Here is a 12816-nt window from a genome sequence, read left to right as displayed (position 1 = left end):
TACTGCTGGAACTCATTACTTACCCTCCTCAATAATGAAAGGTGTTCACAGCAATAGCAGCGAGACCACATGCCAACATTATTAGCTTGAACTATAAATACAAATTTGTATCTGTGGACAGACATCCATTTTGCTACTTGAGACTTATTTATGTTTTCATTCTTGACCCATTTCAACAAATAGCCTCTTTTAGGAAGATGTTAATAAGTTGTCAATTAAATTAGTGTCATAATGGATTTTTCTCGTAACAGGAAATCCATTCAAAAGTGCCTTTAGTGTGTAGGCAATTAAAAGCCATCTGGCTCCTTTAGCATTATATTTCTTGTCAAATATTAATGGTTAAAGATCTTGGGTTAACAGATTTACAGTTCATTGTATGCATTAAGAGTCTGCACATTACATGGCTTTCATCAACTTTTCACTTTGTGTGCAATACTATCAGAACGTTTTGAAATTCATGCCTGTAATATCTAAAATTTAGATACTTGCAGTTGACTTTCCCAGTTTTGGTAAGGTCTGCTTTATCCATGTAACCTCCTTTAACACAGGATTCTTTTAAACGTCATGTTAGCTGTAGCTGAAATTGAATCTCATTTACAGCAGGCTTCAAAACTGTTTAATATCTCAGAATAAGTGTCTCTGTGATTTCTCCATGTTTTCACGAGGGTGATTGTTCCCCACAAAAGGATGAGGGAATAGTTTGATTCCATTTTTATGTTAAAATCAGTTGATTATCCAAAACAAAATCTTTGGGAGAAATACATTTTCTTTATTACACAAATCCTATTGGGTCACATAAGAGAGAGGAAATTTAAATTCCCTTGCTCAGTGAGAAGAGGCCATGCAAGAAGCCATTTTCCAGATGCATTACAATTACCCTGAAATCAAACACAATAGTTCCACCCAGCACCCAAGAGTAGGAGTCCAATATAGATGGCAAGGTCCAAGTTAATTTGTAGGAATACAAACCCTATTTTAACCACAGGCCTGGCCACTGATTGCCAGATTTTCTGGCCCAAATCGGGACCAAATGGTCATAAGACTGAAATGGCTGCCAAACAGGACAACAGAAGGGCATGGCCTTGAGTGCAGTGGAGTGGCGGAACCCTGCAACACACCCTTTACCTATAGAGTATGGAACTGACAGCTCTGTGAGGATATTGAGATCCCACACCAGGCAAGTTACTCTTTAAAATTTCCATGGAAGCGGCCAGCTTGGCCGCTGTTATGTTCTCCACGTAGAGGTTGCACAGGGGTCCGAACCATGGATTGTCAGCTCAAAGTGTTTAAAAATAAGTAAGATGCTTTATCTGTCTCCTTTACAGTTCATGATTAAATGCTGCAGTATGAGTTATAACTGTGTTCAATAGAATGAGTTGTGGAAGTCTTGCGATTGAAGGATGTAGGATCTGGGCTGAGTTTTCTGTTGAATATCGGATATAGGAGCAAAATTAGGCAATTTGTCTATCGAGCCTGCTTTGCCATTTCACCATGACTGATGTGTTTCTCAACCCTGATCTCCTGCCTTCTCCCGATAACCTATGTGAATCCCTCACTAATCCAGAACCTATCTATTAAGTACACTCAATGACTTGACCTAGAAAAACATAGAACATAGAAAAATACAGCGCAGTACAGGCCCTTCGGCCCTCGATGTTGCGCCGACCGAAGCCTACCTAACCTACACTAGCCCAACAACCTCCATATGCTTATCCAATGCCCGCTTAAATGACCATAAAGAGGGAGAGTCCACCACTGCTACTGGCAGGGCATTCCATGAACTCACAACCCGCTGAGTAAAGAATCTACCCCTAACATCTGTCCTATACCAACTTCCCCTTAATTTAAAGCTGTGTCTCCTAGTAACAACTGACTCCATTAGCGGAAAAAGGTTCTCACTGTCAACCCTATCTAAACCCCTAATCATCTTGTACACCTCTATCAAATCTCCTGTGAACCTTCTTTTCTCCAATGAGAACAGCCCCAAGTGCCTCAGCCTTTCCTCATACGATCTTCCTACCATGCCAGGCAACATCCTGGTAAACCTCCTCTGCACCTGTTCCAGTGCCTCCACATCCTTCCTATAGTATGGCGATCAAAACTGCACACAATACTCCAGATGAGGCTGCACCAGAGTCTTATACAACTGCAACATGACCTCAGGACTCCGGAACTCAATTCCTCTACCAATAAAGCCCAGTACGCCATATGCCTTCTTCACAGCACTATTTACCTGGGTGGCAACTTTCAGAGATCTGTGTACATGGACACCAAGATCCCTCTGCTCATCCACACTACCAAGTAGCCTACCATTAGTCCAGTAATCCATCTTCTTGTTACTCCTACCAAAGTGAATGACTTCACACTTAGCTACATTGAACTCTATTTGCCACCTTTCTGCCCAGCTCTGCAACTTATCTATATCCCGCTGTAACCTGCCACATCCTTCCTCACTGTCAACAACTCCACCGACTTTCGTATCATCCTCAAACTTGCTCACCCAACCTTCTAGCCCCTCCTCCAGGTCATTTATAAAAATGACAAACAGCAATGGTCCCAAAACAGATCCTTGTAGAACACCGCTGGTAACTGCACTCCAAGATGAACCTTTACCATCAACTACTACCCTCTGTCTCCTTCCAGCCAGCCAATTCCTAATCCAAACCTCTAATGCACCCTCAATGCCATACCTCCGTAATTTTTGCAGTAGCTTACCATGGGGTACCTTAGCGAACGCCTTGCTAAAATCCATATACACCACATCTACTGCTCTACCCTTGTCCACTTCCTTGGTCACCTTCTCAAAGAACTCAATAAGGTTTGTGAGGCATGATCTGCCCTTCACAAAACAATGCTGACTATCCTGGATCACATTATTCCTATCCAGATGTTCATAAATCTTATCCCTTACAATTCTCTCTAAGACTTTGCCCACAACAGAAGTGAGCCTCACTGGTCTATAGTTACCTCCACAGCTTTCTGCAGCATTGGGTTCCACAGATTAACCAATCCTCTGGCTGAAGAAAGTCCTCCTTGTCCCAGCTGTAAAGAGTTGTCCCTTCACTCTGAGGCTGTGCCCTCGGGTGCTAGTCTCTGATACTAGTGGAAACATTTCCTCCACGTCCACTCTATCCAGGCCTCTCAGTATTCTGTAAGTTTCAATGAAATGCACTGTCCATGGTAACTCTTACCCTTTCCTGATGTGTCGCAGTGTTCAATGCTCAGACTCCAGCTTATTAACTCTGAGCCGGAGTTCCTCAAGCAACCAACACTCGTTACAAGTGTGATCACTACGACCAAAATGGGGTCCATCAGCTCCCACATCATGCAGTTCCAATACATTGCCCAACATCCCTATTATAATTACTTAGTTCTTAGTTTGATTTTTAAAATGTTCCCACTGGTCTTTTAGTTTGTAACCTGTAAATATTTCCTTCTATTTATCTTCTGAAAGTAACCTATAATGGATAGTCAGTTCAGTAGCGATCAGCAACCAATGAGTTTACTGTTTGCCTATGATGTCACTCTTTTGCTCTTGGCCCCTGATCCTGGGCTTCAATTTATCCTGTTTTGTTTAAAAAGAAAACTTGGCCAGCTATGGCCCAAGCAAAAAGCATCTCTTCCCCTCTGCACTGAATTCTCATGACTTCCCTCATCACTTGAGCCATGCCTGACACTGGATGTGACCTTTCCTTCCTGTCTGTGTGAGGCTTACTGACGGTGCACATTCAACAAGGCCTTTCTTAAATAGATCACCCCAGGAAGGCATGAGAAACAGTTTAAAAAATGGGAAATGAGAAGCCTTTTTCATGCATTTGACAGCTTGCCATCAGAGCTAAACCCGTCTCATTTCCACACAGTTTCCAATTCTTATCCCTTTCCTGAGGAACTAGGCATTCCAATTCACCAAAGTAAAAGTTCAAGCAGTTACCTGGTGGCATCCTCTTGCTGCTTGCTTTTCCGGGATATAGGAGTGACCGGCTAACAGGCAGCAGAGATAGGCATGAGTTGGCCTTTCTCAGGCTGGCAGGATGTAGTGAGTGGTGTTCCATAAAAATCAGTGCTGCAACCTCACCAGTATTTATATTCGTGACTCAGACGAAGGAATGGAAGGCAAGGCTGCCAAGTTTGCTGACAGCACAAGTGTAGATTGGAAAGTATGTTGTGAAGTGAATATAAGGAGGCTACAAAAAGGTACTGTTAAGTTAAAAAGAGTGGGCAAAGAGAGTGTAATGTCAGAAGATATGAAGATGATCTTGTCTGGAAGAATAAGGATTGCAGAGCTCTGAAATGCAGAGAGAACCAGTTGTCCTCGTGCGTAGACTCATAGAAACATACAGCATGGAACAACCGGTCCATGCCGACCATAATCCCAAAATAAATGAGTCCCACCTACCTGTGACTGACCCAGCTCCCTCCAAACAAATGTCTACTCAACATTGTAACTCCACTGCTCCCACCACTTCCTCTGGAAGCTTATTCCACACACAAATCACTCTGTGTGTAAAAAAAAGAAAAGACCCTTCATGTCTTCTTTTAAAATTTTTCGTCTCTCACCTTAAAAATAGCGCCCCCCCCCCCCCCCCCCCCCCCCCCCCGATCTTGAAATCTCCCACCCTATGGAGAAGACACCTATCATTCACCAAATCTATACCCTTCAGGAATTTATAAGCTTTATATGGTCACCTTTCAATCTCCTACTCTCCAGTGAAAAAATCCCAGCCTGTCCAGCCTCTCTTTATAACGCAAACCCTCCACTCCCAGCAATGCCCTGGTAAATTTTTTCTGAACCTCTTAAACTTAAAAATGGGGCGACCAAAACTGCACACAGTGCTCCAGAAGAGGCCTCATCAACGTCCTGTACAACCTCAACGTAACATGGCATTAATTGCAAAAGGTTAACATGGTGGCTCAGCAAGTGTCAGGAAAGCTGATAGTGAGCTGTTATTTATTGATCAGGTTCCCTACTGTGTGAAAACTGGCCCTTTGACCCAACCAGTCCACACTGACCCTCCAAAGAGTAACCCACCCTGGCCCATTTCCCTCTGACTAATGCATCTAACACTATGGGCAATTTAGAATGGCCAATTCACCAGACCTGCACATCTTTGGACTGTGGGAGGAAACCCACGCAGACACTGGGAGAATGTGCAAACTCCGCACAGTCGCCCAAGGCCGGAATCAAACCTGGGTCTCTGTGAGGCAGCGGTGCTAACTGCTGAGCCACCATGCCACTCCAAGGAGGATTGCAAGGAGAATTAAATATAAAAGTAGGGAATTTATTCTTCAGTTGTTCAGGGCATTACTGAGACTGCATCTGGAGTACAATGTGCACTATTGATCACCTTATTTCAGAAAGGATGTGAATGTATTGGAGGCAGTTCAGAGAAGGTTTCCTCTGCTGGAGTTTTGGAGAACAAGAACTGGCTTGATTGACACAAAAAAAAAGATCCTGAAGAGCTTGACAGGGTCGATGCGGAAAGGATGCTTGCTTTTATGAAGGAAGCAAAAAACCTGGGGTCACTGTTTGAAAATCAGCGGTCACCCGTTGAAAAAGAGATTAGATGAAGTTTTTTTTTCACTGAGAGGCTTGTGAGATTTTGGAATCCTTTCTTAAAAGGTGATGGAAGCGGAGTCCTTGAGGCAGAGCTGGATAGATAGTTGTTGAGCAAGGGGATGGAAAATGAGCAGGGTTGGGCAGGAATGTGGATTTGCGGTTACAATCAGATCCATCTTGATTTTATTGAATGGCAGAGCAGGCACAAGGGGCTGAATGGCCAGCTACTGCTCCAGGTTCATATGTACAAGTCTTCAAGTATTCTGTCACCCTCACATGCTCCCTGCATGCTCCATGGCCACCCTCGTCTTCCACCTTCAGCCACCCAAATGGGCATCACCAGACAATCACCAAATCCACTAGCATTTACTCTCTCCACTCCCCCCAGCAGTGGAAGCACTGTGTTCCATCCACAAGGTGTACTGTAGAAATTCACCAAGACTCTTCAGACATGAATGAGCTGGATTGGAACTTATTTTCATTTATTTGTTTTATGGCAAGCAAGCCTTGGTCAATCCAAAATGCATGTGGACCTGATTACTTTTCAGTGCTAGAACTTTTCTGGTACTGAATAAGTTACTTGAATCCATCCGATTTGTAGGTACTTTTAACCAACCTGTTCAGAAATGTTATGACATTCCTCTGAGGCTGGTGCATCTTGAATCTTTGAATAATCTCACTTACAAGTATCTACACTTTCTAGGTCCCCTATTTATTGATAAGGAGAAAGAAATACTGAAGAGAGCCAGGGCACTAACATCATATGCTAAGGGTAGGTGGCGTTTAGGCCTTCAATCACTACATTATACCTGGGTGTTGTGTAGCAAAGTCATTTGTAATAGCAGGTTGGGAGTAAATCTGTGTTGCTTCTCTGTCACCCAGTTAGCCTTCACATTAGGGCAGGTCATAAAGACTGCTAAATTTTGCTGAAGTGCTTGGACATCCTGAAGGACAGTGTTTAACCCAGGAGAGGCAGCACTCTGTACAGCTTCTCTTTGGCAGACCACTGCACTATGAGGGAGAGTAGGCAAATGATCTGCCCAATGTCCATCACCCTCCTCCAAGTGGCAGTACACTTCCTTGAAACGCTAATAGATAGTGTAAACCTTTGCTTCCAGAGATGTGTGAAATCATTCCTGGTTCTCTGCTCTCACTGACAAGATTGGCATCCATTTGAATGGTTTGTATTACAATCTTTGCTTGTCGCTTCAGTGATGTCCACATCCAAGTGCAACTGACTGTTAAATGATCTGTTTCATCTCATGATGATACTTGCAGTGAAGGAGTTGGTTGCTTGTGAGAGGTGAGAAACACATTGCAACATCTTTCAGCTTTGGGATGTCTGAGGAGGCTGCTCACGTGTCAATTATATGAGACTTCACCCGCTCCAACAGTGACAAAGAGATGACAAGAGATTGTTTAAAAAAGCAAGTATATATATATATATTTACAAAAGTATAAGAACTTTCCAATAATTTGTCAGCCATGCCATCTATGAGCCCTGAATATGCTGCTTTGTTCCTCTGCTGCCCACTATATCCTACAGCTGGGATCGAGGGAGTCCATTCTGCTGTTGGCCCTGTTGGACTGGAAGACATGGCTCGTTGTTTCTGCGGCTTTTAGGGCCTAGGTGGACTAGATCTGTTGACAGTGTCCTGTTTATGGCACTTTTTCTCCATGGATGACTGCTTGCACCATTCTGCCTCCATTAGAGGAAGAGGCATTTGGAGTGAGGTCGAGGTTCCTCACCACCCTGTCCCATGCTCTTGATGCGGTGTACCTCTGGCTGCAGTGATTGAGTGCAAGTCTGTCTTGCGCGTATCCGGCAGGCACTAAGTGAGCTGCATCTGGCTTTCCGTGGTGGTAGCCAGCCTGTCCATGGGAGGTAGCTGGTTGCATAATTGATAACTGAAAGAGCAGAAGAATTTGTGTGAAAAGCCAGACATTAGACTGACTGCTGTGAATCTCAGTCAAAACCATTTGGTCAAACAAATGGAAAATTCAGTTCCATGTGTCTGACAGACTGTTCCTTCTGCAAAATGACAAGTAAAAGATCCACATTGTAAAACTACGAATGTCTTTAAATGAATTAGAAGGGTCTATTTAATCAATAGAATGCATTTCAAACTGTTGACAAGTTTAGCATGATAACTAGGTGGAACTGTATCATTTTTCCAATTGCATTGATATATTCAGTCTGACCATCTGCTAGGTTAGGTGTTTATTCAGGAGGTTTTACAGCTCCAAGCTGCAATTTAACTGCTTAATCATATTCTCCATACTTCACATTGTTAGAAGCTGCTCAGAAAAGCTTGTTTATTTGCAGTGAGTAAAATGAGCGGCTGCAGATCATGGAGTCAGGGTTAAGAGTTGAGGGACAGAGGAGGTATGAGGTTTGGATGAGGTAGGGATACTTAAAGTAGGTATCGGTTGTGTATAACAAAACTGCTGAGTGTCTCAGGAGCATTGGGAGATTAGGCCTTTGAGATGCAGAGGTTGGTGTTTTTAATCAGCCCGCTGTGGACTCACCCCATTCCCATTCCTGCCTTGGGTGGCAGGTCCTGCCTTAAGGGCCCATAAATCCCTGGAAGAACTTGCCTATAGTGGTTTTCAATGAAGGCAGCATCGTGATGTCAGGTTTAGTCCCAACTCCCAAACGTTTCCTCCGACTTGAAATACTGGTCTGTAGTATCAAACTTGCCTGCATCCTTCTCATGTGAAACCTTGTAACTTTGAATTTTACAAGTTTCTTGCGGGCCAAGAAATTCTGAAACGCTATTCTTACTCTCTCATTGAGGAAACCATTTATCCCTCTGTCCTTGCTTTCATAGTACCTTCTCCACCTTCCACCATTCACCGCTCAGCCTCCAATTCTCTCAGATTTTTCCCTTCCCCACCACTAACTTCTGTTTACCTCTCTGTGATCACTTGGTCTAATACTGCAATCCTACCCTCTCCAGTTCACTTCCTGCCCACAGCCCATGACAGGATTCCCACCTACTTCAGGCAGGAGTCAAAATCAGCATTTCTTCATTAGAAAATTAAAATCTCTCACATCTCATGCTCTGGAGACACTTTGTTGTCCCAGTCGATCACCATGCCCGTGCTTTACTTGGTCCCATCCAACTTGGGTCCAGAAATTCATTTAGAAAGTCAACCTCCAAAGACCTTCTCCTCATTTTTGCATCATTCTCTTCATCTGAGGAAATTGAGGAAAGACTGAATGCCCAATGGAAACAAAAAATATACTCTTGGAAACCCATAGCAAACGTCACTGGTTCCTCCTCAGGAATCACTTAAATACAAACTAGATGAAGTGCAAGGTCTCAAACCAGTACAAAATTGTTCCACATCAGCCTGATCAAACTGCTTAGTTTTGTTACACTGTGGAAAGTTAAGACGCTGCTGCAAGTTTGTTGAAATAGCTCCCTTTATCAAAGCAAATACCTGGGGTGAACTGCCTAAGGATGAAACTCAGCACAGTTAGCTTCACATACACTCTGGCAGCTGATTGAGATGGCTAGAGATACATGCACTGCTTAGCAGTTAACAGCTGGGCTGCTAATCATAGTTATTTGGTTGATGATCTGTCAGTCTGCTAATCATCTTGAATCTCTGAAAGACGCATTATAGCAAATGGCACATTTGTCCATCTTTATTCTTTTTGCAATTACTGCGGTGTGAGCCTTCAGAAAAATGAAGAGAGAAATCCAGGGCTGGAACAACAGCAATAAAGTGCAGTGAGCCCTTACACAGGCTCCTGCAGGGCTATGAAATAAGGCATGCAAATTTTATTAGAAAAAAACACAGTTGTCCAGTTGAAAGTTGTTCCTGGCCTGTCAACTACTGTGCATTTGTACGTTATTCAAACAGTGATGACACTAAGTCCAAGATACCCTCTGGAGAAGAGTCAAGGACTTTATTAGGAATGGTCAAATAATGTGGAGGAAAGCCTCTACTTGTTTGCCTTTAATAATCATGTCTAAAAATGCCGCTCTTGACTGTGTGGAAGTAGAAGGCATAATCAGATTCAAGTTTGAATTGATGTAGTGATTGAATGATGGTAATGTATTAATTTATCTTAACCTAGTTTCTGGTTCTGCTGAAACCATCATTGTCTGTAATTAAATTCAGAGAAAGTGAGGACTGCAGATGCTGGAGATCAGAGTCGGGAGTGAGGTGCTGGAAAAGCACAGCGGTTCAGGCAGCATCCGAGGAGCAGGAGAATCAATGATTCAGGCATAAGCCCTTCATCAGGAATCCTCCTGCTTCTTGGATGCTGCCTGGCCTGCTGTGCTTTTCCAGAACCACATTCTTGACTGCAATTAAACTCAGTCAAATCAATGCAATGGGACAAGTGCAACAAAGTCTATAAACTTGATGTCAAGGCCATGTTTGCTGAACAGTCTCACCTCTTATGCTCTTACAGATGAAAATCACAGAGGATGACCTATGGATCAGAACATATGGCCGGCTTTACCAAAAGCTTTGCTCCTCATCAGGGGACATTCCTATTGGTATTTATCGCACAGAATCACAAAAACTCACAACATCAGAGGTATGCGCATTAACTAATTTATAAACTCGCCCTTAATTGAAAGTGTTTTAAATACAGTTTGAAGAAGTACAAAAATGTCTCTTATGTTTGTTAAATTTGTTCATTTCAGGCAAATAAATAATTTTCTTATGTTTCTAATCAAGTGTTTTGAAGAAACAGGAATATCATGCAATTATTTATTTTCCTTTAGTTGTTTTTAATCTTTGAATGTAGTTTCAGTGACAACTTCAAAATCTCTGTTGGCATAATTATTGAATCTCTCCTGAGATAGCTGAATAACATTTCTGAACTTCAAAGAAACTTGAACAGAAGAGCAACATTTTGAGTTTGTTTAGAGTCTGTGTGAATTCATTTGAAAGCTGAGTCTCTGTGCAATATTCTAGAGTGCCACAGGGGTGCTTTCTTCACCCCCTCCCAGGCGAACACAAACAGAAGTCAACATACCATGGTGTACTTGTGGTATTCTATCTTGGTGATACCTTGCTGTAACCCAGATCAGTATTAGGGTCCTCTTTAAAAAATCTCAACTGACAGCTAAGAAAGGGCTCTATCTGTGCTCCCTCTGCCAGTCACGGACCTAATTCAGGCAAAGTTGGGAAGGCCATGGTGTCCCTACCTGCCACTCTTCGACTGATTAAATGCCCCCCCCCAGTCACACAATGCACAATGGGGGGCACTGGGGGTATATTAACTTCCACCCATTACTTCTAAGTACCAGCTTCTACTTTGTTTATTGAATTTGGATTCCAGAAATATTCTGATTTAAAATACATTTCACAGAGAATGTAGCCTACTAATTAATACTTCACATCAACACATTGACTAAAAATTAACATAAGGCCCAAGCATTCAGAATCATTTGGAGTTTCTCATTAGCAAATTAAGCACCAGTAAAGAAAAACAAAATTATCATGTGGCATTCATCAGTACAAGACTGGTGAACTTCTAGATGCCAAACTAGAATTGGTGAGGATAAGAGACATAATGTTGGTGACACAGGTCTGACTTACAGGTATACATATCTATACAGTGGTTTTACAGGCCAGCAATGAATTACCAATAGTTTTATAAGTAGATTATGCCTCTCTGGATGATTGGGAACCTCTTTAGCTCCTTACTTCTTGACCTGCAAACTACTCCTTCCTGCTGGCTGTACATTGCCTGTAGCAGTCAAATTACATGTAGCCTTTACTTTTTGGATCAGGTTTTGAGGAGTTAAGAGAGTTATTTGCCCCAGAATTTCAAGCTTCTGATCGAGTCTTGTGGCCAAAGTATTTATATGACCGTCTCAGTTTAATTTCTGGCTAATGGTAACCTCCAGAAAATATGGGATCTAACCATGGTTGAGTATTGAATGTCAAGGAGTGATGGCTGGATTCTCACCTGTTGGAGATGGTCATCGCCTGGGACTTGGGTGGCACAAATGTTACTTGATGTTCATTAGCCCAAATCTGAATGTTGCCTGGTTCAAAAATACATGACTGCATCAGTAACTAAGAAGTCACAAATAGTGCTGAACATTAAGTCACCATGACTTTATGGTGGAGGAAAGTCAATAATGAAGATGATTGGGTCCAGCAGTCTACTCTGAGAAACTCCTGCAATGCTGTCTATGGCTGAGATGGCTGACCTCCAATAACTAGGTTCCTTTGTGCGAGATATGACTCCAACTTGCAGGAAATTTCCCCTAGTTCCCATTGACTATACCTTTGCAAGAGCTGCTTGATGCCAAACTCTGCCAAATACAACCTTGAAGTCAAAGGCATTCACCCTCACCTTTGAAATCCAGCTCTTTCATCCATGTTTGAACCAAGGTTGCTGTGAGGTCAGGAGCTGAGGAGGCCTGGTAGGATGCAAAGTGAGCATTAGCGAGCAAATTATTATTGAGTTGATGCAGATTGATAGCAGTTTTGATGACACCTTCCATCACTTTACTGATGATCAAGAGTAGACAGATGGCATGATAATTGGTTGGGATTTATCCTGAATTTTGTGTACAGGATAAAACTGGGCAGTTTTTCACATTGTCAGATGAATGTGAGTGTTGTAGCTGTACTGGAACAGCTTAGATGGAAATACAGCACAAAGGTCTCCAGAACAAATCTTTGCCAGAATGTTGTCAGCATCCATAGCTTTTGCAGGATCCATTGTCTTCAGCCATTTCCTGATTTTACAAGAAACAAGTTGAATTGGCTGAAGCAAGGTGTTTTTGATTCTGAGGACCTCTGGTGGATGCCAAGATGAATCATCTGTAAGCACTGCTGGCTGAAGATGAATGCGGAGACAGGTCGTTCTGCTATAACGCATGTTTCATTCACGCAAATTCACTGTAATGTGATTGATGAATTGGAGACGCTGCTTCTAAAGCGCAAACTTTTAAAATGTGTGTTGGCTGTAACGCGATTGCATCGCCAACACTTTAAGCGCTGTTTCCAAAGCGTGATTTTTCTATAACACAAGGTTGTACAAGAACGAGAACGTTGTTGAAAAATGCCCTGTACTCCAGCCTTAACTTTCTCATTTGCTTCCCCCACCCCCAATGTTAGAGAATAGGAATATTTGTGAAGCCACCATCCCCTTCAGTAGGTTGTTTAACTGTTAACTGCCACCCTCAACCAGGTGTAGCAGGACTGTCCAAATTCGACATGTTTGCAGCATTTTATGTTTTCTTTCTCATATTTAATGTTGCAGTTTTTTTTCA

The 12816-nt window shown here is 42.6% G+C and overlaps 1 protein-coding gene across 4 annotated transcripts in view; it reads left to right on the top strand.

The window, feature by feature from the left end:
• kcnt2 (potassium channel, subfamily T, member 2) overlaps positions 1–12816 on the top strand; it is a 686368-nt gene that overhangs the window by 517684 nt on the left and 155868 nt on the right. For all 4 annotated transcript variants that reach the window (XM_060829715.1, XM_060829714.1, XM_060829713.1 and 1 more), the window contains one exon: positions 9987–10115. In XM_060829715.1, coding sequence (XP_060685698.1) covers positions 9987–10115 — 129 coding nt within the window. The remainder of the gene's footprint in view (positions 1–9986; positions 10116–12816) is intronic.

Source organism: Hemiscyllium ocellatum, chromosome 9, assembly GCF_020745735.1.
Source record: "Hemiscyllium ocellatum isolate sHemOce1 chromosome 9, sHemOce1.pat.X.cur, whole genome shotgun sequence".
Taxonomy (NCBI): Eukaryota; Metazoa; Chordata; class Chondrichthyes; order Orectolobiformes; family Hemiscylliidae; genus Hemiscyllium; species Hemiscyllium ocellatum.
The sequence above is the reverse complement of the archived record's forward strand: the minus strand, read 5'-3'. Positions and strand labels throughout refer to the sequence as shown.